The following is a 27,453-nucleotide window of genomic DNA, read 5'->3' as shown; positions in this document are numbered from 1 at the left end:
GTCAACTCATCTAAAATAAAACATTTTAGCAACCTTTTATTCGATCAAAATGAGAATCCAACGTTGTCCCGGTAGGCGAGAGTCAAGGTTATTCTCATTTTATGAGCTTCCACCATTGTTTCATGTTTTATGAGTTTATCTCTAAGTAGTCACCGTAGGGGAGAGTCTAATAGAGACGAAAACTCACAAAACACTTATCAAATGAAATCTTACGGTGTTAAAAGTTTTCAACGAATAACCATCCATAGGGGGACGAAGTCTAGCGTCTCGAGGTTATATTAAAAAAATTTAACTTTTGTAAGACCAACAATGGAGATCGAATATCTTTTGATTAAAGCTCATTATTTAAAAAAATATGTATTTTATTTAATCATCTGTTCCATGAAAAATTACAAATTAAAGTTGGTTTAAATAAAAAATCAACTTTAATTAAATTTCAATTATTATTTAAATTCGAAAAAATAAATTCGAATAAAATTGGAACAAGTTCCATATTATAATAACGAAAAATTACAAATTAAAGTTAGTTTAAATAAAAAATCAACTTTAATTAAATTTTAATTATTATTTAAATTCGAAAAAATAAATTCGAATATAATGGAACAAATTTGAAAATATCTTGTTTAAGTTGTTTTTAGAAGAATCTAAAAAATCAAATTAAATATCTTTCAAATTAGATTTTATTAAATTAAAATTAAGTTATAACCACTTAATTTGAAAATATTCCATTTTAAGTTAATATTTGAAAAAATATCAACTTAAAAAATATCTAAAGAATCTTAATAACCAATTCCTAAAATTCCTCAACTTAATTTTGAAATTTTAAATCCAAAAGATATTCAGATTTAAGCTGATTAGTTATAGATAACTAAATATCAACTTAAATAGGAATATTTAATGAAAAATTTAAATTAAGCTTCAGAAAGAATTTAGATGGTTATAATTCTATATTTAATTAAATACAAGAAAATACATATAGTTTAGCTTAGAATAAAATTCTTTAAAGTATGGTTTTCTTAAATTAATTTCAAAATAAATGAAATTAATTATGTTGCTAATCAATTTTATTAGGTTAAACTAATTTAATTAACCTAGTACAGTTATTCAAATTAGGCAAATGGGCATTCACAATTGGGGTGGTTCATGTGAGGGAGTGTTGGGTTCAGTATGTCGTACCCACTTCTATGGCTCCCAACTCTCACACAAGGCCCAAAAGAGAGGAATTTAACCTTAAAATGAACAACTGTTATTAATTGAATAGGCCCAAAAACTAAATGGGCCTAAATAAAATCTATCAAGAACTATGATATTTTATTTAGCAACAAGAACCTACATGTATCTATAATAATAATTAAACACATAGGCTCACACAGGCATACAATTTGGATGGATCCTATCATGTTGCTAGGTCATACACAGATGAAAGAAGATTGTAAATATACCTGTTACAAATTATTTACTTGACCAAGGGAGCCATGAGTTAAAATCAGATCATTGGATCTGTCAACAAATTAACCATGGCTATTTGCAATCAAGCAATTATAGGTTTTAAAAACTTACAAACAAGCTAAAACACATACTCCTGCAACAAGGTTAGTTAGATAGTTGGATGTAGGATTTATTTAATTTTAAATTAAATAATTAATTTCGAAAATAATTAATAAAAAAAATAATAAAATAAAATAAAACTTAAATATTTTCGAAATTAATAAAATAATATTTAAAATTAAACCTACAATTTTAAAAAATTAGGTTTCAACCAACCTAAATATCATTTCAAAATTTGCTAACTACTTTTAAAAATTTAATGTTATTTTATAAATAAAAATTAAATAAAAATTAAAAAAGATAAATAAATATCTTTTTCAGATTTTATAATTTAATTTAAATAAATAAAATAACCAAATTTAAAAGTTAGCAAAATATCTTACATCTATTTAAAATTACATGATTATAGTTATCTTATTTTAAATTTAAATAAGGTCAAATTTTTTTTTAAAAAAATTAATTTAAAAAATTTAAAGTCTGACCTTAAATTTAAAAATAAGATAAGATATAATCAAATTTAAAAATAAGATAGATAATTAAGCAAAAAGATAGATATTTACTATTTTCAAATTCAAATTACACTAATACCATAAATTAATTTTAAAAAAAATAATTAATTTAATTATGATATTTAGAATTGAATTAGGAATAGTAAATGTTTAAATACAGAACTACACAAAAAATCGGAAGTTAAATCCATGAAATAACATGAAAAATCAAACAAAAACTAAAAAAATGCGTGCTGTACGGACGGTATGCTGTGCATACTCGTCCACGCGCGCAGGGGAGTGCTCAGCCGAAGTTTCTCGATGCAAGGAGGGTTCCAGCATGATTTCCGCGCGCAAAACCCTGTTGCACGATTCCTGATTTTTCCCGAAACTTCAAAAAATCATAACTAATTCAAATTAAATCGAAATTGAGTTCTGTAAAAAAATAAATTGCTTAATTTTTTTCATACTATCCAATAAAAATAATTCTAGAAACAGATATTCAATTATTTTTCACGAAAATTCACAAACATCAATCAATCATCATATAACACTCAATACAACATGATACCATCTAAAACATCAAACAATCGTTTTAAAGTTCAAATTTCTTGCAAGCAAATAAATTACCATGGCTCTGATACCAGTTGTTGGAAATTATTTTACCAGGATCTTAGATATACTCACAAGTATGTTGATTAACACCCTAAGTATGAACTTTCTAAAACGATGAAATAAACACATAAAGTTTAGTAAACCTTACATTGGGTGCAGCGGAATAATATGACTCCTTCCGTTCTGATCTCTAACCCTTGTATCCTTTCTGTCGCAGAGTATTATCAAGATCTGAACCTGAATCTCTTTCTCTGATTCTTTAGTGCTGAAACTCCTTCTTGCTTAAAGTCTTTTTTCACGATCTTCCTCACTATGATTGAGGTATCACTTGTTGTGTGTGGGCACTACTCTAATCACTAAGTATTTCGAAATCTTAAGGAAGAAGAGAGAGAGAGAGAGTGGGCGGTCAAGTATAGAGAGAGAAGGCTCAGGTTTTTCTAAATAAAAAGTGTGTTATTTTTCTGAAGCCTTCACTATCTATTTATAGCATTCCACTATGTTTATGTTTGAATTATTTGGCATTAAAATAATGAAAATATCAGAGGATAATTCCTATAAAAGTGGACGGCCATGGCAGTATGGATTTGGGCCTCACTTTTTGCAATTTTGCAGTTTTATCACTTTTGCATCTGATTTTTTCAAAAACGCCAATTTTCAAATTCAACCATTTAAATGTCAATTCTAACTATTTAATAACTATAAATAATTATTAAATAATATTGTCATTTATCATATTTATTAATTGAACCATACAAAGTATCATAATTAACAAATATGCCCCTAAAACTCTTTGTTTACAATTTCGCCCTTACTTAGTGAAAAATTCACAAATAGACATAGTCTAATTTGAGAATTATAATTGATTAATCAAAACCAATTATATGAGTCTTACAAGCAATATTATCTCAACTAGTGGGGGACCATGAGTCTATATAACCGAGCTTCCAATAAGCAGATCAAGAATTTATTACCTAAATTCACTAACTTATTAATTCTTCGTTGAATCCACGCATAGAACTTAGAATTGCACTCTCAGTATATATAATGCTCTATATGTTCCACCATATAGACACATCATTAGTTATCCATTGTTATAATCCTAATTTGATCAATGATCCTCTATATGAATGATCTACACTGTAAAGGGATTAGATTACCGTTACACCCTACTATGTATTTTATCCTTAAAACACTTGACCTCGTATAAATGATATTTCAGCTTATGTGAAATGAGTACTCCACCATTTATTTTCGTTTGGTCAAGCATGAAGGAGATTATCCTTTGCTTACTATTCGCCAGATAGAAGCTATAGATTCCATGTTTATGTTAGCGCTCCCACTCAATTACACTACCGTGTTCCCAAAATGTCCGTATCACCCTGACTTAAAAGTAGGCTTAACTAACAAATCAAAGAACACAAATAGCCTCTTAAGATTGAGCCTAATCATAACAGGATTAAGATCATTTGATCTAGGATCAACTAGGCGATATTGACTTGAATAGATTTTACGGTAAGTTTAATAAATCTAAGTCAAAGTTCAATATCGGTCCCTTCCGATGCATACTCCATGCATCCAACCTGAGCTTTACTTTAACCAATGTTCTGGAAAGAACATAACATTTTTCCAAATACAAGTAAACTCTTGTTGTAGATTATCATATCAGTAAAACCCTGTGTCTGATAAATCTAGGAAACTTTATTCACATAGTCATGTTTACTTTCCAAAGTGTTGACAACACAATAAACAGGATCAAGTATGTGAAAAGGGTTTCAGATGAATTTATAAATCAAATAGACAAGCAATTGATAAGGTGAACCAAAACATACACAAATGAATGAAAAATACTTCTGTTTCTTTATTGATGTTGAATAAAATAGATTACATTGAAATAGAGTTTTATTTAGGGCATAAAACCCAACACCATCAACTCATAGAAAAAGAACACTCAAAGGATAAGTGTTCTATCAATTCCTCTCCACCATTACATAAGAGACAAGAAGCGTTATCAATAATGTTAAATTTCTGTAACCTATCTTTAGTTTTGATTAATCTAAGCATAGCTAACCACAAAATAAAGCTATGCTTAGGAATGTTGAATTGGCTCCAAACAATGTTTTTCCATGCTACTCTAGGTGGATTTGCACATAACAATTGACACTGTTGAGCTATCTTATAGCTGCTGCCAGTTAACTGGTTTGATTCGATTAAATTCTTCATTTTTTCCTTTATTGAAACCAACTTTGTCCAATACTAACTAGCTTGGGCGGTAGCTTTATAATTCCACCAATCCTCTTCGCTCACATAAATATTATGAACCCATTTCACCCATAAATTATCTTCCTTTTTAGCAATAGCCCACCCATATTTAAACATCGCTGTAATATTCCAATCTAAAATGCATCTTGTTAACGTAGATTTTCGTTAACTAATTAATAAGCTTTTTTTTTGTAATAAATTTGACAAAGAAATTATAATAAATTTGAGAAGAATATCAAAAGCGATAATGACAGTACTTACCACAAACCAAGTTCGAATTTGAATTAACATGTAAAATAAAGAGGATATCTCAAGTTCGAATTCCCCTCCCCTAATGTCATAAAAAAAAAAAAAAAAAAAAAAAAAAAACCATGTAATTTAACTATTATTTGATTCTATTAGAAGGGCATACATTAAATTAGGAGTGATCTAAAAATTAACTATCCCATCCCATCCAATTCAATTAGAGAATTGTTTAGAAATTTTGTTTAAGATATTTCTTTCTCCAATTAATAAGTAAATTTATAACAAAGCCATTCTCTTCGGGGGACATAATATGATCCTCTTCTTTGTGTAAGCTCAACTGCTATTAACTTTTTTTTTTGGCTGTGATTGGCTGTTCAATTTTCCTTTAAAGAAAAATAAAAAATTACTAACAGGAGATTGAATTATCATTTTAAATACCAAAGATGTAATTCCTTTTCCCCATTTTGTCATTTTATTGTAAAAATTTTTTATTTAGGCAAAATTCATCAATTTCTTTCCTTCTTTCTGTATTAGATTAGACCAAATTAATTTCTTATTGGAGTTACATTTAAACACACTAATATTAAAAAAAATCAGGTTAAATAAATTTTCAATATTTACTCTTCAATATTTTCTTTGAGTTTCTTTTGCATTTTCTTTTGTTTTAATTTCAATAACTTTGTTCAAATAATGTATATTTATTTCAACTCTAATAAGTTTTTATATTTGTCAAAAAAAAAAAAAAAAAACAACAACAAAACAAAAAAAGTTTTTATATTTTTTTGTCCAAATATAGAAAAATTTTATAATACACCCCTTTGAAATCGGCGAATCGATACACCTTATCTATTTTGATATTTAAAAAAATACTTAGTCTACTTTTTTTATGGTCGTATATATTATAATTATTTAAAATATCTGGCAAAATTTGAAAAAATTCAAAAAAAAAATTAACACATCAAAAACAGTATTCAAAGAGTATTATACGCGTGACTTTTTTATTTTATACGCGTGTGAAATAGACGATTTAAACATTGATTTCTGTATTGTAAATTATTCGGAATTTCTCAAAATTTTGCAAGACGTCTTAAATAACTATAACATACACGACTATAAAAAAAATAGATTAAATTTTTTTTAGAAAAACCGAAACAATTAAGGATTGCATCATACACCCATTTTAATGGAGTGTATTGTAAAAACATCTTAAAATATATATATACATATATAATGGGATATGATTTGTCCCGTGATGTACTTTCACGGAATGTATTCCGTGGTACATTAGATGAGTCTCAAGGTACATTAAATGAGTGTTAGGGTACAATTCTACTTTTTAACCTTAATTACTCCTAGATCAATCTCAGCTGTCGGATCAAATAACTCCCTCATCTGACGGCTGCCGTACATTACGGATTGCAATCCGTGAAAGTACAATAACGTGACAAAATCATATTCCTATATATAATATCTTTAGAGTGGGAGAAGAAAGAAGAATAATTAAAGGAAAAGTATTAAAAAATATATATTATACAAAATATAAATAGTAAAATAGAGTATTTTTAGAATTTATTGGAGTGCAAAATAAAACTGCTTTTACTCATTTCCCAATTGGGATATTGAGTTGTTACTCATCAATCCACTATTTGTATTTGGCAACATTTATTACACCAATTAAGTTTAGAACATTCCTAGCCCATTCAGTACAAGTTAACCTGTAAACTGACCCCAATTCAATCAAATATTTATTTTTCTCTAATTTATCACTCCTACAATATGATTCAAGACCTGTTTCCGTTATATTTCTTGATCGATTTGGGGACCACCAAATTCCTTCAAAAAAAAAAAAGGTGTAAAGCCAAATTTCCTGACCAAATTTTGACTTTATATTTTATGAAGAAAGAACATAAAATACCTAATGGAAAACAAAAGTATGGAAAAAGCAAACATATCGATTTTCACACATGCTTTCCAAAATAGCAATTCAATGAAGTTGTTAGACACCCAAGGAATTAGTGGTTTTAATTTTTTTAAGTACAACGCACGCACCTATATTTCGTGCTCTTATTTACTGGGATGAGATTGTTTGGGATCTTTGGGCCTACGTCTTGTGTGGTTGGTATTTGAATTTTGTATATTCTTTGTTTTTTTCCTGCATCATATTAGATTTTGACTTTTAGGTAAGAAAAAGTATGGAGTCTGATAAAATTTTCCTCTGAAAAGGACCATAATTACTTGTAATAAACAAACTAACCTGAAGACAACTGAAAACAATTTGAACAAAAAAAGAGCAGGCAAAGCCAACAAAGCAGTAGCCTATGAAGCAGAAAAGGAATATTAAATTGGATGACTTATTTCTGATTACAATGTGAATCTTTGGTTTAGTAAGTAATTAAGATGATCAAGTAGGCAGTACTACTTACCACAAACCAAGCAAGCTCCATATTTGCAACTGGTCGCATAAACTCATTATCTTTTAGCAGTTCTTGAACCTTTTACCAGTAAAAACACATTATAGAAACCAGTATGTCACAAGTCACATAAAAATAAAATCAATTCAAAGGAACACCTGTGACGGCTCCTACATCCATAATTACATGTTTCCTAGTTTTCCAATCCTAGAATCAAACTAGTAAAAGTATTAACTGTACAGACAGATAAATTAGTTGGGATCATATGTATCCTTTGACAACATAACACAGTTCCCTCCACAAATTTAGTTATTTTGGCACTATATATGCCAAAATAAGTTTTGAACATACTATGTCATATCAGTGTTTTTTTATGGGAAAAATTCCCGCAGTGGCCGAAAAAGCCTGCAACAGCAAGCCTTCTTCCACACCTAAAATTGGCAACAAGTCAAACACAGGCCATCATGCAAGCAGCCAACCTGCAAGCTGCTCCCAAAAGTGCAAAAGTAGCTGCAGTTGTGAATTTTGAAGAAGTTAAATTAAAGAATATCTGTAACGATAGCTAAAATCTAACTAGAATTTAGAAGATCGCGCTGTGACTTTTATCTCTAAGTAGATCACCTAATTGTATTCAACTATATCACCTCTGCTCTTAATAAATATGGGAGAAAGGGAAGGCTACGGAGCCGAAAATTCCCTCATTCTCAGCCAAAAAAAAACCTCATTCTTTGTATATTTAAGACAAATGGTGAAAAATTGTTGGTAAAAACTACAGCCCAAACATCAAAGTAGAGGCAAAAGACATGATTATAGCAGTTTCACTCATAACTTATAAGCGTTCACTTGTTTTAGTTGCAACATATATAAGGTGTAGAAAACAGTAAATTGAATTGTATGTTGTATTTCATAGAATAATATTATATTTATATATAAAGTTTGGATATTAAATGGGAAACTACTAAATACAATTCATCCTAATTTTTACAACTAATATACAGTTAATTAACACTCCCCTTCAAGTTGTAGCATAGGCGTTAATCATTGCCAACTTGTTATAAAAATAATCAACTCGCACTCCATTCAAAGTTTCTTAAACAAAGAAAAAGATGGATGAGCCAAACAACAATGAGCCTCAAAAGTGGAAGCAACACTCGAACAAACAAGAGAAGCTAATGGAAGTGGATCAAGAACAAACAGGCTACTAGATGGTGATCAATTAGCTAAAGTAATAGTAGAAGTAGGACTATGAGATTGAAAAGTAAAAAAGAGACTGGAATTACCTGTCATATGATATGTAGTACTAGAATCAATGACCCACTTTGAGGATGTGGAAAGAAGGCATGTATTAGGGTTACCTGAATTAGCTATCGTAGTGACAGAAGGAGATGAACAATTAAATGACTCCTAATACCTCGAGAACTTGGCAAATTCATCAGGAGAAATAAGGACTCATTTGTTAGATGCATCACTAGTGCTTGCAATATTAGCAGAATGTTTTTGTTGATTTGTTAGATGCGGCTTGGTTTCTTACAATAGTTGCACATTCTCAAAATTTGGTATTCAAGTATAAGGTCCTTGTGAATTACTTCTTTTGTATCCACTTGGGGTAGAGTTTTTTCCTAGTGCAGAATTGTTACGACACACCAAGGCGCTATTAAAAGGAACTGAAGAGGTAGTTTTTGTACGAAGAACACGAGTAAACACATCTTGTAAAGAGGAGACATCAACACCAGAGAAAACTCTTGACTTTGTAGAGTCAAATTCAAATGAAAGTCCTGCAAGAAAACTTATAATAGTCATCTGCTCTCATTGGCGCTATTAAGAGACTAATCTTGTTTCTCCGCATAATAAAAGGCTTCGCCAAAATACAAAAACTCCTACTAATCCATTAATTCTTTAACCAATTCACAATGATTAATAAAACTAATTACCTCATTATCTATAGAATTTTGAATTAGAAAGAACAAGCGAGCATCCTCACAAAGCCATATTTTCCATGAATCGACTTTCTCTTTGGGAGAATTGTCAGTCAAGTGATCATCTTTGTCAATACCCTCCAAATACAGTCGAATCGTCTTACTCCATTCCAAATAATTCGAACCAATCAATTTATGGTACGTAATTTTAGACATCACGAGAACCACATCAGAAACAACCACTGATTTCAAATCTGATTTTATCCCTACCATAATCTTGAAAGCAAAAACAATTGAAAGAGAAAAGGAAAAAAGCAAACACCAAAGAATGAACACCCAAACACGAAGGTAAAAATATCAAACCACAAAATGAGAAGAACCGTCGAAAACCGATGCAAGGAGGATGGGAAAGGGCTGGGAACATGACGAATGTTGACAATCTCCAAAAAGCAGCCCGAACGCGCCCGAACGCATCGGCACGTGGGAGTCATTTATTCTTCTGTTTCACTCATTGATCCTCATTCTTCTTCTTCTGACAACATCATTACTTCAAAAACTCCTCATCCGTCTGTTACTCATACTCCAAACCATTCAATCTAATCACATAAGCCAAGAAACCCTTATCAAAATCCTTAAGTCTTGTCCCCATCAACGAGGACCAACCCAACCATTCAGCCAATTCACATGAGCCAAAAACTCCTCAGCCAATCTTTTCAAATCTTGTCGACATCCCAAACACAAAAATCCGGGTTGACTCAAGGAAAAATAAGAATCTAGCAAACACTGAACAAGCTTCCACTCGAACTCAACAAAGTCAAGAATATAATCCGATTCCATTCATTCTTGAACAAACACAGGAAGATGCTCAAGCTGAACCTATTGTGGAAGAAAATATGTTTGACGATCTAAGCATTCCCATTGCTCTTAGGAAAGGGTTTGCTCTTGCACTCAACATCCCATTCCCAGCTATTTGAGTTACTCAAGCAAAGTCAAGAATATAATCTGATTCCCTTCATTCTTGAACTAACATAAGAAGATGCTCAAGTTGAACCTATTGTAGAAGAAGATGTGTCTGACGATCTAAGCATTCCCATTACTCTCAGGAAAGGGGTTCGCTCTTGCACTCAACATCCCATTCCCAGCTATTTGAGTTACTCAAGCAAAGTCAAGAATATAATCTGATTCCATTCATTCTTGAACAAACATAAGAAGATGCTCAAGTTGAACCTATTGTAGAAGAAGATGTGTTTGACGATTTAAGCATTCACATCGCTCTCAGGAAAGGGGTTCCCCTGCACTCAACATCCCATTCACAACTATTTGAGTTACTCAAGCTTATCTCCTACCTATAGAGCTTTTATCACTGCTCTGGACCAAGTTCAAATTTCCAATTCAGTTCAAGAAGCTCTACAGGATACCAATTGGAATGCTGCCACAATGGAGGAACCAGGAGCACTCGAAAAAGAATAAAACATGGATTATCACAGATCTACCTAATGGCAAGCGCATAGTTGGTTGTAAATGGATCTTCTTGGTCAAATATAAGGTTGATGGGAGCATTGAAAGATTTAAAGCTCGATTAGTGGCTAAAGGATTCACCCAATCATATGGCATTAGTCACCAAGAGACATTTGCTCCTTTTGCTAAGTTGAACAACATCCGAATACTCTTATCTATTGCGGTAAACAATGAATGGTCGTTATTCAAGCTTGACGTGAAGAATGTTTTTCTTAACGACGACCTTGTGGAAGACGTATACATAGACATTCCTCCAAAATTTGAGGAACCATTATTAAAGGAAAAAGTGTGCAAACTAAAAAAATCTCTCTACCTCCTCAAGCAATCCCCTCGAGCCTGATTTAATAGGTTTACAAAAAGTGTAGAAAGGAGATGGTTACACTCAATGTTTAAAATTGCGTTTTCGAGGAGCGCCTCATTGCGCGCAGTAGATTGAGGCGAAAGAAAAACGCTTTATTGTGTGCACCTTAGCTGGGAGAAGAGACGCGTACGCCTCAACTATGTGAGACAGTTAGATATGATCTGAGGCGGTACAAACAGTGAGGCACACGCCTCAATTAAAAAACCTGAATTTTAGGGCTTTGTCTAACCCAAATTCATTCATAAACTAAAAAATAGCCCATTAACATTTAATTTTTAAAAAGACCCAATAAAACACAATAAGCACAAGAAAACTCAAATCACTTAAATAAAGCCCAATAAAACACTATAAGAAGCACGAGCAAGGCCTTCTTGGGACTTAGCTCGAGATGGTGCCGACTCTTCTTCTAGAAGTTCTATTGATGTTGTTTGCAACTAAATGTACTCCATATTATAAGAAAATGATAGGTATTTCTATTAAATTATTTCATATATAATGTTTAAATTCAATTAGCCTAAGAAAAAATTACTTTTCCTAAAAACATGGGAAAAATGTTGTTCGTCATTATTACAAATAGGGCTGTCAATATGATTAAAACACATATGTTTTCACATACACAAACTTTAAAGAAATTATATTAGAACTCACAATGAATAGCTTCTATAAAACCCGTGGACTAGACTTTGTTAATAGATTAACCATGTTATAAATATCTTATGTTCACATTTTTTCTTAATTGCTTAACAATTCACTAAATTTTCGTTGATGAAACACTGAGTAAATACACATAATAATAGCCAACAAAGTTAAATAAGGACAAGAGATGATACCTGAAGATGATACTGAGCTAGAAATGTCATGAACGTCTTACATTCATAAAGCACTTTTATAGTATATGGCTTCAAGGTAATGAACGTTTTGCTTAAAAGAGATTTTGCTACCATGGCAGCATGATACAAGTAAGACTCTATAAGATTCTTTACTTCCTAGAACAATCAAAAGCAATGACACATGAGAAAAAGTACCAATCAGCTAATACTAGGTTTAAATAAGTGAATCAGCTTACCCAAGTGTGAAAATAAAGATCTTTTAGAGCCTTGATGGCACATGGTGCAATATAATTCTTTGCTACATGGTACACATCCACAAATTTTTCCATCAGTAGTTGAACACGTGGCATGACAAAGGTTACAAATGCCAACCATTGTTCCTTCAGAATTGGCGCCCAATCCTGCAAAGTAATTTCAATTACAAAAGTACGAATTAGTCATAATTTAAAAAGCGAGGGAAAGATAGAATATACAAACAAAAGATCCTATAAATATAAAAATGAGAGATTTTTTTAATTAGACAAAAAAATAAGGATAAAAACTCAAAATTTTCTAATTTTACCCATTCATGGGTATTACCCATTAAAAGTGCACCCTTATATGTATATATATAGATGGAAGATGGCATTGAAAATTTAAAATTAAAACATGAAAGAAGAATGTTTAGAAGTATATTGCTTGAGAGTATTATGTATTACAAAATTTTCCAACTTCTTACATCTAAGAATTGAGTATTTATAGGCTCTAACGGCCTGAGATACACATGTGGTCTCCAAGGGACAAGCTAGCCTCATTGGGTTGAAAATCTAGGTGCAGGAGGTAGTCTTGCACCTTGTACCAATATACTATGCCAGGTGGCCTTGAGTTGCAAAGGTGGTGGTTGCAGGGACGTCAGGGGCTGCGAACAAAGTGCCTTCACAACTTGTACCCTCTCGTCACCAAGTCACGCTGAAACTGTGGCCATACTCTGTTACATGCCCTTCCGCGTGCATGTCTTCTCCTTTGATTCCACTCTTAATAGTCTTCTCTCTCCACTCTTAATAGTTTTCTCTCTCCAACACTTAGGCAAACTTTGCCTTCATCTCTCTCCCACACCCTCCCCTTCTCGCACTTTCTCCTTGCACTCCCTATCTCTCGCACCCTCTTCCTTCTCGCACCCCCTCTCCCTCGCACCCGCATCTCTCTCGCCCCCATTTCTCTAGCGCCCTCATCTCTTTCTCGCCCCTCTCCTCTCCTTCTTGCATGACATCTAACATGCATGCACCAACTTGCACGGCTATGTCTCTAAGCTCCATCTTGTCAACTTCTGTTTGCAGATCGTCACAGGGACGATCTTCGTCGATCTTCGTGATGCTCAAACACATCCCGAAAATCATAAGTGCCAATTTTCGGAGGTAACACTTGCCCCTAGTCTACAAGAATTCTTTTAAGTATTCTTATTGAGTGAATAAACTGGTGTTTTGCCTTGTTGAAATGCGAACTTTATTATCTTCACATTTTTCGAAGATGTGTCTTGTATATATAGCGGACCTCCCTTGCTTGATTTTCACTTCACCAAATCATCTTGGCATAGTGGAAAATCTCTTTCACCTTGTCCAAGAGATCTTTAGTTCAATTCTTCATAAGGTCATTTTCAACTTCTAATTTTTTCCTTTGCTTTCATAACTTTAATATTTATCATCATTTTTTTAATTTTTTTTGCGACCACCACGCTAGGGATGAGCAACGGTCGGTTTTTTACACAAAAAATAATCTCGGTTTTCATGGTTATAATCCGAAAACTGACCGACCATTATATAAATGTAAAAAAACCGACCGTTTTAATTCACTGGCTGAGCTTCTTTTTTTTTAAAAAAAAAGTAAGTTTTTAAATTTGCTATAATTATTTGGAAACTAAAAAAATTAAAGTATTGTATCAAATATCATATAATTTAAGAACAAAACTTTTTTAGTTAAATAAATAATGTAAAATAATTTTTTTAAAATTTGCTCAAATTATTGTACTACTAATTGGTAATGAGTTATATAAAAAACTTATTATTTTATGAATATATATAATACGTTAATACATCAAATTATAATACAATAAAGCAATGAATAATTAAGATTTCAAATAAAAAAAATAAGTAAAACTAGTTTAATAGAATTGTATATTTAATATGTACAAAAATAATTATATTATATATGTAAGCGTATAATATATATGTTTAGTCGGTTCTCGTTTAATCGGTCAGTTTCCCATTAACACTAAAACCAACTGTGCAAAGGCAGTTTTTTCGATTTTTGATTTTTCGGTGTTGGTTTTTTCGATGTCCTCGGTTTGGTCGGTTTCTTAGATTATTTGCTCACCACTACTCCGCGCTCGACTATGTTGTCTGAAGAGATTTGCCATCGCACATGAGGTCGCATTCTGATGTATGTGTTTTGCTTTGTGTGGCAGGTGTCTTGCTTGCTTCGGTGTAGTTTACTACTTCACAGTGACCTTTCCAACTTCATGAGGTATTGTGTTTACTCCTTTTCTCTTTGTTTTCGTTGTTCACGCACCATGCTTTTAGATTTCTTGTGGCTATGCTCTGTTGGTTATCTTCATTATAGTCATAATTTACTAGTTGTCTCACATGCGCTCTACTTAGGGCATATACCTCCATGTGTTATATTTAGTGAACTTAGTACCTCTATTTCTCTTAGGTAAGGGCGTTAAGGTGTTGCGTCTCATTGAACCAGTTCATCCCTGTCCTTATTTAGAGGAGACCTCAGGAAAGGATGTCTTTGGTGGCCGATGTTATTGATATATCGTCTTCTGACTTTGAGGGTACTTGAGAGAACCTATATGAGAAGTATGTTACAGAGGGCATCTAGGGCACATTATTAACTATAAGGAACGTGAAGAGAGGGTTAGAGATGAAATTTATTAGGTTTTGAGTGGAGAGCAAGATTGTATGGTTACTGACTCCAGAGTGTACCTTTGTAGGCTTAGGGCATCACTTGTCGAAATTTAGAGTCACTTGAGGTACCTTAAGAGCACCTTTCCCCCAGAGCCTGGTACCCCGTCCTCCTCCGAGTTTTTCGTATCCACTTTGGATGAGGAGCTTGAAATCACACCCATTTAAAGCTTTGACGCACAAGAATTCCAGGGAAATTGAAAATGCAAGGCTCGCGCATACCATCATTTTTGTGTATTTGCAGGTATGGCTCCTCCCAAACAATTTGCTCCTCCTGTTACTCCATGCAAACGTTCTGCCTCTTCTTCATCCAAGCTAAATATTTGTACTTTGCCTAATGATGTATCCTTCGTCTATGCGAGTATTAGGAGCACTATCTCAATTGACTCAAGCCCTAGCCGAATAAGTACGTCGTCCAGCCCCGTAAAGGGAAAGTGGCCTTTAGCGCACACATCATGCTAGTCGACGCAGTTCTACCTCTCCACCCATTCTTTATCGACATATTAGCCTACTTCGGAATTGCCCCACTTCAACTTCCCCCAATTGCTTGTGTCCTTTTGATGAGCTTTGCCATCGCCTTCAAGGGGGTGAATGGCCGTTTCCCTTCGGCCACAAAAGTTCATTTTGTTTATAACATCCAACATTCCACTAAGTTTCCTGGAACATATCATTTTGCCAGGATCCACTCTACCAAGATCCAAGGTGTTGCCAGGATACCTTATAAGGTTCACTTCAAACTTTCTGCATTTTTCGTTGTTGGGAACATGCCCGCTGGCATGTTTAAGTTCAAAGTCGTATTGCTTTGTTCTATTTTCACATCACATTTTACTTCATTTGATGTGGCTTCTCACCTTGCTTTCTTAGCGACTGAAGATGTTCCCGTGCTCAGCTCTGAGTCTTTAAGCGCCCTATCAAGTTATTATTGTTAGCCAAAGATATGTTTTCAAGAAGAGGGTGAATTGAAAATGTAAACTAATTTCGGTAAATTAAAACTTTTAACACAAAATTAAGCAATTAAACACTTAATTAAATAAATGCAAGTAATATGGCAAGCAATATATATAACAAATATTCAAACTTGTATAGTAAAGAGTTTAAGGGTTAGAAATCGCAAACTCTCGATTTTTACAAGGTTTGGTAGAACTATGCCAGGTACGTCCTTGGTCTTCAAAGCTATGGACCTAGCTTTGAGTTCCAATATCGAGCCAAGTTAATAGGCTTCACTAACCCTTACAACTGGGAAATTTTTACTAAGGTGTTTCTAAACCTCTTATAATAGTTTCGCATTGCCGAGAACTATTAACCTCTTTCTCGAATTGTTGTAATGTCAATCTCACTATAACAGGGTTGCTTACAATACCGGTATCAACCTCACCTCAATCACAATAAGAAAATGTGTTTGAAATTACAAGCAAAATCACTCTAGAAATATTATAATACAATAGAAACCTAGAGTGATAAGCAAGCACACTCATGATGAATAAATACAAATTTTGGTTCAAAGTATGTGAAAATTGTTTATTGAATTTTAAACTTGGAAGCTCATTAATCTCACTTGGATAGGTTAGCTGTATGACATAAATGCTCAGCCAACTTGATTTTTTGAGTGAAAATCGAGTTTATATAGTGTTGGGGTGAAAAGTAGTCGTTTATAGCCGTTAGCACTCATTCCAAGACAAATTCAGTCGTGAACCGGAATTCTGGATGGCTAACAGTGGCAAAAGTTGCATTTTCGGGACTAAAACGTGCATAACTTTTTACTCAATTATCAGATTTCAGAAATTCCAATTATGTTTTCATAATTAAATTAAATGTGATTTAGAAATCCAATCAAAAAAAAAATTGAACTATCGAGGGAGAAAACTTGTTGCACAAGTTAGGAAGTGAGCTAAAATTTAATTTTATAAATCCTAGTGTGCTATGCAAATCACTTTAACAAGACTAAAATAAATTTCTATCATTTGCATGTAGATGAGCCTCCTAGCTTAATTTGCATGTTTTTTATCCCAAATTGACTTTTCTTAAGAGTTGACTTTCACTTTAATTTTGACTTTCGGTTGACTTTTGACTTTTAAAGATTTCTTTTGAATAAGGTCTCGAGTTGTTGATCCCTAAATGAATCTTTTGCTCTTGATATGCTTGTTGAATTCTTTTTGGGTTACTTTGAAAAGTTTGGTAAAAATACTAATTTGTCTTGAAAAAATTATTTTCTTTTTTAATTTTGCTACAAAATCAACAAATCATTAGCAGCAAATAATAATCAAATATTTGTTAATCATCAAAATAAGAAGACCTAAAAGTTTGAGTTAACTATCTCCCCATTTTTGATGATATCAAATATTTGAATATTTTGAAAAGAGAAAGGAAAAATTTAAACAATATATATTGAATTAGATATCCAAAAAAAATTGATTAAAAGATACCCTTTTTGATTATTTACCTTGCATGTTTTTGTAAACTCCCACTCAAATTTTATACTTAAGATTAAAAGATTAAATATCAAAAAAAAAAAATTGAAGTTGTGCCAAAAATAAAAATAATCATGAATTTTCTCCCCCTTTCATCCATCAAAAGGATGGCAAGGAATTCTCGAAATAAAAAGAAAAATTAAGCAACACATCTCATGCATTTAGAAAAACAAATAAAACCATAACATCCAACAATGACAGACAAATAACATTCAACAAACTAAAAAGAAAATCAAACATAAAGAAAATACCATCCAACACAAAGTCAAAAAGCATTAAGTCTTTGCACACAAACAAAACAAGAGTAAAGATACTAAAAAAATGCAATAAAGCTAGTTTGGTGGAGGGCCAAAACGATCCATGTATGCCCTCCATTGTGTCATATCATCTTAAACATGTTCAAACTCATCGGCCATGTCACTCTTCATGGTGTTGATATCATTGTTGACATTGGTGAATTGAGAGTTGATATCATTCCTCAAGGTTTGAAATTGAGTGTCAAACGATGTGTGAAGACAAGCAAAAGCCTCCTCAATGTTGAATTGGGGAAAGTGAGGCATGAGAGGAGCTTGATGATGTACTTCTTCTTCACTCTAACTTGCGGGCAAGTTAATGTCCTCATCTTGGTCTTCATCATCACTTTCTAAGTCAATTTTCATTATTTGGCCTCTTTTTGGTGTGAAAAACCATTAATTATTAGTAAATTTGTAATTCATAGCCTTGAAAGTTTTGGATCCTAAAAAGTCACTAGAAGTGGGATCAACTTTCTTTTCAAGTGAGATGGGAATTCCTAAACGAGGGAAAAGACAGCTAAGAATGAAACCAAAAGGAAGGATCTTGACCATATGGAGTCTAGACACATCAATGATAAATTTTAAAAAGAGATAGCCTAGGTTGATATGTGTAGTTTTTGTTAGGATGAGATGCATGAGTAATTGGTCTGTGGAATTAATCTCATCTTAATGTCCACTCCTAGGTGCAAGGTTAGCCACAATGAATTTATGAACAATTTTGGCCTCTAATGAGTTGATGTATTTTTGGTTTCATGATAATGGACCCATCACTACAAAGATTCTTGGAACACTCCACAAAGTTAAAGTTTCTATCATTCTTAAGGGAATGTTTGGGTTCAAGTAAAATACCATCATTGGGTGCTCTTAACAATTCATTAAGAGATTCAACATTAAGTTCAAAGGCTATTCCTCTAAGGGTTCCTTTAACTCCTAAAGGTGCAAAGCAAGGTTTAATGCAAGCATAAAAATCTTGTACAAGTTTTGAATAAAAGAGGTCCAACCTAAAATTTCAACCCAGAATTTCGGTTGTCTATACAGAATTCCGGCCGGGTTTTGCACCAACCTGAATTCTGGTTGTCTGTGCACAGACTATCCGGAATTCCAGATGGCGCAAGAACCGAAAATCAGGGGTTGTTTTCTCTTGCAATTTTTCCACTTCTAAAAGGCAAGAACCTCCATTGTTCTAAAAGGTAAAATTTGTGATCTCCCTAGCCTTGATTGTGTAGATTTTAGTCATCTTGAAGTTTTAGGTTGGACCTCTTTTATTCAAATTAATACTCCATTATATTCTAGACTTGTACAAGATTTTTACGCTTGCATTAAACCTTGCTTTACACCTTTAGGAATTAAAGGAACCCTTAGAGGAATAGCCTTTAAGTTAACTTAATGTTGTATCTCTTAATGAATTGTTAGGAGTACCCAATAATCGTATTTTGCCTGAACCCAAACTTTCCCTTAAGAATGATGAAAACTTTAACTTTGTGGAGTGTTCTAAAAATCTTTGTGGTGATGGCCCCATTATTATGAAACCAAAAAGACATCAACTTATATTAGAGGCCACAATTGTCCATAAATTCATTGTGGCTAACCTTGCACTTAGGAGTGGACATCAAGATGAAATTAATTTCATAGACCAATCACTCATGCATCTCATCCTAACAATAACTACATCTATCAACCTAGGCTATCTCTTTTTAAAATTTATTACTGATGTGTATAAACCCTACGAGGTAAAGACCCTCCTTTTTGGTTTCTTTCTTAGCTATCTTTTTCCTCGTTTAAGAATTCTCACCTCACATGAAAAGAAAGTTGATCCCAACTCTAGTGACTTTTTATGATCCAAAACTTTCAGGGTTATGAGTTACGCATTTACTAATAATGAATGGGTTTTTGCACCAAAGAGAGGCCAAAGAATGCAAATTGACTTAGAAAGTGATGATGAAGACTAAGATGAAGACATTGACTTGACCGCAAGTGAGAGTGAAGAAGAAGAAGAAGTGCATCCTCAAGCTCCTCTCATGCCTCACTTTCCCCAATTCAACATTGAGGAGGCTTTTGCTAGTCTTCACATATTGTTTGACACTCAATTTCAAACCTTGAAGAATGATATCAACTCTCAATTCACCAATCTCAACAATGATATCAACACCATGAGGAGTGACATGGTCCATGGGTTTGAAAATGTTCAAGATGAGATGGCTCAATGGAGGGCATACATGGATCGTTTTGGCCTTCCACCGAACTAGTTTTCTTGCTTTTATTTTTTTTTTTTGCATATTTACTCTTGTTTTATTTTGTTTTGTTTGGTGCAAAGGCTTAACGTCTCTTAGCTTTGTATTTGAATGATATTTTCTTTATATTCTTCTTTGTTTGTTGAATGTAATTTTTCTTAGTCATTGTTGGATGTTATTGTTTTATTTTTTTAATGCATGAGAAGTGTTGCTTTATTTTTTTCTTTATTTTGTGAATTCCTTGCCACCATTTTTTATGAATTAAAAGGGAGAGAAAATCTATGATTATTTTTATTTTTGGCATAAACTTCAATTTTTTTTGGATATCTAATTTTTTAATCGTTAGTATAAAATTGAGGGGGAGTTTACCAAAACATGCAACGTAAAAAAAATTTCTTGCACACATTTAGTGGGAGCTAATCCAATATAAATTGTTTAAATTTTTCCTTTCTTCAACACATTAAGAGGGTAGCAATCCAATATACATTGTTTAAATTTTTCCTTTCTCTTTTCAAAATAATCAAATATTTGATATCATCAAAAAGGGAGAAATTGTTAACTCAAACTTTTAAGTCTCCCTATTTTAATGATTAACAAATATTTGATTATTATTTATTGATTTTGTAGCAAACTTAAAAGAGAAAATAATTTTTTCAAGACAAATTGGTATTTTTACCAAACTTTTTAAAATAACCCAAAATGGATTTAACAAGCACATTAAGAGCAAAAGATTCATCAAGTGATCAACAACTCAAGACCCTATTCAAATAAGGTCTTCAAAAGCCCAAAGTCAAAAGTCAACCCGAAAGTCAAAGTCAAATCTCGAGAAAAATCAACTTAAGATCAAAATCATGTAAATCAAACTAGGAGACTCATCTACATCAAGACTACCCAAAATCAAATGGTATAAATTTATTTTAGTCTAGTTAAAGTGTTTTGCATAACACACTAGGTTTCATAAATTCAAATTTTGACCCATTCACTAACTTGTGCAACAAGTTTTCTTACCCGATAGTTCAAAAAAAATTGATTGAATTTCTAAATCACATTTCATTTAACTAAGAGAACAAAATTAGAATTTCTAAAATCGAATAATCGAGTAAAAAGTTATGCACGTTTTAGTCTCGAAAAATGTAAATTTTTCCAACTGTTAGCTATCCAAAATTCTGGTTCCCATCCGGAATTCCAGTTCACAGCAAAATTTTTCTTGGAATGCAACCTACTGGCTACTTTTCACCCCAACATTATATAAACTTGATTTTCACTCAAAAAATTAAGTTGGCTAAGCATTTATGTCAAACACCTAACCTATCCAAGTGGGATTAATGAGCTTTCAAGTTTAAAATCAAACAAACACTTTTCACACTTTTAGCCAAAATTTATGTTTATTCATCTTGAGTGTGCTTGCTTATCACTCTAGGTTTTTATTGTATTATCTTAATTCTAGAGTGATTTTGCTTGTAATTTCAAACACATTTTCATATTGTGATTGAGGTGAGGTTGACACCAGTATTGTAAACAACCCGGTTATAGTGAGATTGACACTACAACAATCCTACAAAAGAGATTAATAGTTCTCGGTGGTACAAAACTATTGTAAGATGTTTGGAAACACCTTGGTGAAAATTTCTCGATTGTAAAGATTAGTTAAGCCCGTTAACTTGGCTCGATATTAGAACTCAAAGCTAGGTCCATAGCTTTGAAGATCAAGGACGTAAATGGCATAGTTCTACCAAACCTTTTAAAAATTGAGAGTTTGCAATTTCTAATCCTTAAACTCTTTACTTTTCAAGTTTGAATATTTGTTATAATATATTTTTTATCAAATTACTTGCATTTATTTAATTAAGTATTTAATTGCTTAATTTTGTGTTAAAAGTTTTAATTTACCAAAATTAATTTAAATTTTTAATTCACCTCCCCTCTTGAAAACATATCTTGGGCTAACAGAGATGAGTGAGAGAGAGATGAGGGCGGGAAAGAGGGGGTGCGAGAGAGAAGAGGGTGAGAGAGAGAGAGAGAGAGAGAGAGAGATGAGGGCCAGAGAGAAGAGGGTGCGAGAGAGAAGGAATGCGAGGAGAGAGTGCGAAAAGGAGAGGGTGCGGGAGAGAGATGAAGGCAAAGTTTGCCTAAGTGTTGGAGAGAAGACCGTTAAGAGAGGAATCAAACGACAAGACATGCACGCAAAAAGGTACGAAACAGAGTACGGCCACACCTTCAGCATGACAAGGTGACGAAAGGGTACAAATAGTGGAGACACTTTGTTTGCAGTTCCTGACGTCCCAATAGCAGGTACTCTAAATCCACCACCTCTGCAATTCAGGACCACCTTACACCCGACAATAGTACAAGATGAAAGACCACCTCCTACACCTGCGATTTGCAGCCCCATGAGGCCAGCTTGTCCCTTGGGGACCACATGTGTATCCCAAGCCATAAGAGCCTATAAATACCCCATTCTCAGATGTAAGAAATGGTTGGAAAATTTTGTAATACACAATACTCTCAAGCAATATACTTCTAAACATTCCTCTTTTATGTTTTGATTCTAATTCTTGAGTCTAAGTTTTCAATATCATCTTCAATCTTAAATTTCCGACCATTTCTTAGTTGACAAGTTTTTGCCATCAACAATATATATTTATATCCTTACCTGGAAACAGTCAAAATGAGCTGAAACCCAATGTGGAAGCCAGTCCAATGGAACCTGATTACAAAGTCATAAAAGACATAATAGCAAATATATAGCTTCACTCAAAACAACCACATTAAAGCAATAACATACAAATGCAAGGATCTATTTGATGTTCACAATCTACCAGAATATTCAAAATATGATTTTAGCTACTGACAGTCTACTATGATGCTGCACAAGAAACACAACAAGTCCTGAAAGGACTATGGAGAGGAGAGGACAAAAGCAGAAGTTAAGGCAGTAAAAAAGCCATAACAAAATATCAGATAATGATCTTTCTTACCCAGTTCAAACCTGTAGATAGTAAAGCAGTCTCCAATTCTACCTTCATCAGTTCTTCCTGTAGAAAATAGAATATCACTAATATCAACCAGCAGTAATAATATTTTCAAGTTGAAAAATAATGAAACGATACCTCTGCCACTTGAAGAAGATGTGCGGTTTTGCGAATTATGGTTTCTTGTTCATCATTAACTGTATAAAGCTGCACAGTGGGGAATATAAATGAGATTAGACAGTAACCGCAAGACTAATGTTAAAACGTGCCTTTCAAAGTTTAGTCAAAGATAATGAGGACAGTTGCAACTAAATACAAGAATACATGTTGGCTAACACTTTATTGGAAAAGAGGAAGACAGGCCTCTACAAAACAGCAGTTCTTACTTTTTCTAGCTTAGCATTCAGCTGTTGTATTTTCTTTTCTGCTACATATGCTCGGAGTCCCAATCCATATTTTCTCTTATTTTGCTTATCTATGTCAGTCTGGAGTCTTTCAACCTGGAATGAGGAGTAGAACCCTTGTTAAACATGAAAAGGTGTAAATTGTAATAATAGAAGCTTATTTATAGAAAACTAACCTGCTTCTCAAGCTCGTCTACTTGTTGATCTGACTTACTCATATATTCCTTCCCATATGAAGATTCCTATCATTCATAACATAAACAATAATTAAAAGGTTACAAAAAGGATTTTCATTGTCTTTTATATAGAAACAGTAAGATGTTACATTACACGTTTATATTAATTAGTCCCTCCTAGAGTTTCGACCTCAGAACTCATAGTTACAGCAACACCCTGCAACTACTTGAGCTAGAGTCAAGTGAAAAGGATCAACTTTTTACTTAGAAACATCAAAGGTAACAAATTTTTAACATATTGCTATCTCTACACAATTTACTTAGCGAAAAGAATGACAAAACTTATAAATAGAAAATAGAAAGACAACAGACATGTATCTTTTAAAATATTTCTCAGATTCTTCCCACAAACATGAATTTAATTACAATAATTCTTGAATAGTTTCTACAGATATAACCTTTAATTTAAATTTGAAAAAGATTCTCCTACATGAATAATGAGGCCTTACCTGAAGCAACTTTATCTCCATTTGTAACAACGAAATGTTATCCGATTTATCCTGAATTATCTTCTGCATTTCTTTAATACTTTTATCTTTTTTGCTTAACTGATGGTTTCTCTCATCAATGCTCAATTCTAACAATAAAAGACAAGGAAGATCTGAGAAGTGTCCTTCAACTAAACATAACCAGTGGATTGAGAAACATCATATCATGTATTACTTTAACTTACTACCAAATTGAATTACAAACTAGTCATGGTGAACCAAAGAAGCAAAAGCCAATGAAACTCAAAACACAAATCATACATCTTAAAGAGTAATGTGAAAATGAAAATAATAATAATAATGTTAATATTAATAATAATAAAGCCCATAGAAATGAAAAGGTTGTTTCGATAAAAAATAAAAAAAATCATTTTGAAAAAAAAAAACTAGGATTTGTAATTTTTTTCAATATGAGTTTTGAGAAATTATTTTTAAAATTAAAATAATGTACCTAACTCTTAATTTACACAAGATTTTTTGCAATGATATCAAAAACATTTTAAAAAGCACCTTTCATTAAAAAAAAATCTTATCAACTGGAGAAGAATATTCATAATCCTTCTCTTGCTTCACGTTAAATAACAAAACTCAACGTCTCTTACTTCCGATTTTCCACACACCATCGCAAGAATCCAGAAGTTAACAAAAAATAATGAATAATACAAGAACAATTCAAAATTTCCATACACTCCGTACATTTGTAAAAAAAATTCTTTTCAAAACCAAGAAAACATAATGATTACCTAGCGAGGCAATCTTGGACTTGAGCAGCTCGAGTTCGACTAGAAGAGAGGAATGTTGAACATCTGGTGCAGATACAGGGTTCTCTGGAAGCGATGGCTGTTCTAGAGTTATGGCGAATGTTAGGGCCAAGAACATGCAGAAGAGCAAGGACTCAGAGGCCGTCATTGGAGAAAACTGTAGGGTCAGTTATGAGGGGAGAAGAAGTGTTTTTGTGTTTTAAATGGGTTTCAAAGGGAGGGAACGACAATCGAGGTTTTTCTATTCGTTTTGAAATTTGCTTTTTCAAATAAAAAAAAATTACACTATACACCATTTTTATATTATCATCTTTTATTTTTACTCTATTTTTTAAACTCTATTATTTTTGCCTCTTTTTTTAAACCAATTTTACCGTGTCGCTTCAAGATACTCTTATGTGTACCATACATATAAAAAGATGTATATTTCAATTAAATATTAAATTAGGGATAAATTTGATTTATTAATTAATAAAAGTGATATTTTTCAACTTACCCAAAAAAAAATTACACTCTATACTCTTTTTATATTATCCTCTTTTATTTTTACCCTCTTTTTAAAGTCTATCATTTTTATCTCTTTTTTTAAACATTGTACCAATTTTACCCCTGTCACTTCAAGATACTCTTATATCAGGATATTTTGAGTACAATACATATAAAAAGAGGTATATTTCAATTAAATATTAAATTAGAGTTAATTTAATTTATTAATGAATAAAAAAATACCCCAAATAAAAAAGTCTCTTAAGCATTTAATTCTGTTTTAGAACAAACACTCTTTGTCGTCAGCTTAGCCCAGTCCTACTCCTGTCTTATAAAATTGGGCTTATTACATCAAATACTATATTTACTCTTAATATTTCAATTATACTGTGAGCTGGTAATTATTACTTTTATTCTGTGCTTTTTTTTTTTTGTTCAGTTTATCAATTTTTGGTTGCCATATATATTTTCACTAATTTTCTTTTTCTTTTTTTTTTCTTTTATAGTTTCCATATATCTATAATCTATAACTTTTAGGGCTTTTTTTTTATAAATATAGAATTTCTTAAATGCATTTTGAAAAATATGGACATTTAATGAAAAAACTTCAAATTTGGAAAAAAAAATAAAAAACTTAAAAAATGAGAAAAATAGAACCTATAAAAGGATATTTCTATTTATAAAATTCACACCCAAAATATCCAAATTCACCTATTCTCTATATCGTGCGATTCTTTCTTCTTCTCCTCCGATTTCTTTCCTTCTCCTCTGATTTCTCTCTGATTTCTTTCCTTCCCTTCTCCTCTGGTGTGATTATCATTCTTCATTTTTTGTTCATGTTCCTACTGGCGATGAAGAAAATCAATAAAATCTGAAGTCAAAATAGACAAAGGTAAGAAACTATTGAATTTGATTACATTCTTGACGTAGTTAACATATTATTTAGGAAAAATGATAAGGAATTTTAATTTTAGGTTTTTGTTTTGGTTTTCATAGTAACCTGTTGTGTTGTGATTGTAATTTTTTACAAAAAAACTCTCATATCTTGAAAAAGTTCACCTTGTAGTTCAATCTTAGGGTTTTATATTGCCTCTGAATGTAAGCTGGAACTTTACATTTGAATATGCTTGTGTTTGTTTTCTTATGGCTGCAATTTATAGCAAAAAAATACCATGTCTTGAAAAAAGTCATCTGCTAGTTCAATCTTAGGGTTTTATATTGCCTCTGAATGTAACCTGAAACTTTACATTTGAATATTATTGTGTTTGTTTTGTTGTGGCTGCAATTTATAACAAAAAAAAATACCATGTCTTGAAAAAAGTCACCTACTAGTTCAATCTTATAGTTTTATATTGCTTCTGAATGTAACCTGATACTTTACATTTGAATAAGACTATGTTGTTGTGTTGGAAAAAAACATGTTATTTTAAATTTCTTATAAAGTAACTTGCTAAATGATTTTTATTTTTTATCTTTGCTTCAGGAAGTGACCTGGTACTTGTAATTTTCTTGGAGAATGAATTTATTAAAGCATTAATTCATTATGGAGGAGAGTGGAATGAAAGTAACTGCTACTCAAATTACAAAGTGGTTGGTGTACATATTCCAGAAAATTGTTCATTATTTGATCTTAGAAATTTGATCAAAAATGAAATAAACACTACTCGAGACAATGTTGAGATCTCATACCAAGTAGCTAAAAGTGAGCCACCAATAAAGATGTTGACTAACAACTCGGTGCTTTTTTAAATAGACTTGAAGAAGAGTTGCAATTTATACTTGAGTTACCATTGTGCATAGAAGAATGCTATTATACTTCATTCCAAAATACGGCAACAATTTTAACATATATTGTTTTGAAATAATGTTATATGTTAATAAAAAGAATAACTTTAGTTTTTGTGATAGGTTACTAATCATGCATTGATCCAAACACATTACCAACATTCAGGAAAAAAAAATCAAGCTACAATACACAAC

At 32.2% G+C, this 27,453-nt stretch overlaps 1 protein-coding gene across 4 annotated transcripts; it reads right to left on the bottom strand.

The window, feature by feature from the left end:
- Positions 1-6,715: 6,715 nt before the first annotated feature.
- Positions 6,716-25,287, bottom strand: LOC115695983 (uncharacterized). 4 transcript variants are annotated; one of them, XM_030623099.2, is made up of 13 exons: positions 24,970-25,272; positions 24,188-24,315; positions 23,679-23,744; positions 23,485-23,598; positions 23,237-23,305; positions 23,105-23,161; positions 22,780-22,833; positions 12,429-12,593; positions 12,193-12,348; positions 7,580-7,648; positions 7,411-7,472; positions 7,206-7,308; positions 6,716-6,989 (listed from the first exon to the last, which is right to left on the bottom strand). In XM_030623099.2, the coding sequence occupies exons 1-12, from the start codon at positions 25,133-25,135 to the stop codon at positions 7,221-7,223; spliced, it is 1,194 nt and encodes a 397-aa protein (XP_030478959.1). In that variant the 5' UTR covers positions 25,136-25,272; the 3' UTR covers positions 6,716-6,989; positions 7,206-7,220. The 4 variants fall into 4 exon arrangements, 3 of the variants coding, with proteins under 3 accessions (XP_030478959.1, XP_030478960.1, XP_030478961.1); XM_030623100.2 differs by lacking the exon at positions 22,780-22,833 and having other exon boundaries at positions 24,970-25,276; XR_009688418.1 differs by lacking the exons at positions 6,716-6,989; positions 7,206-7,308 and having other exon boundaries at positions 7,410-7,472; positions 8,848-12,348; positions 24,970-25,287.
- Positions 25,288-27,453: the final 2,166 nt, after the last annotated feature.

Source organism: Cannabis sativa, chromosome 6 (assembly GCF_029168945.1).
Source record: "Cannabis sativa cultivar Pink pepper isolate KNU-18-1 chromosome 6, ASM2916894v1, whole genome shotgun sequence".
In the NCBI taxonomy this organism is placed as follows: Eukaryota; Viridiplantae; Streptophyta; class Magnoliopsida; order Rosales; family Cannabaceae; genus Cannabis; species Cannabis sativa.
Note: the sequence above shows the minus strand (reverse complement) of the source record. Positions and strands in the feature narration are given on the sequence as shown.

Bases quoted from the DNA above. Each gene is read 5' to 3' on its own strand.
- LOC115695983 (XM_030623099.2), bottom strand. From the start codon at position 25,135: ATGACGGCCTCTGAGTCCTTGCTCTTCTGCATGTTCTTGGCCCTAACA. The intron at 23,306-23,484 runs GTAAGAACTGCT...CCCACTGTGCAG, and splicing joins TGAATGCTAAGCTAGAAAAA to CTTTATACAGTTAATGATGA. The intron at 23,162-23,236 runs GTATCGTTTCAT...TATTTTCTACAG, and splicing joins ATCTTCTTCAAGTGGCAGAG to GAAGAACTGATGAAGGTAGA.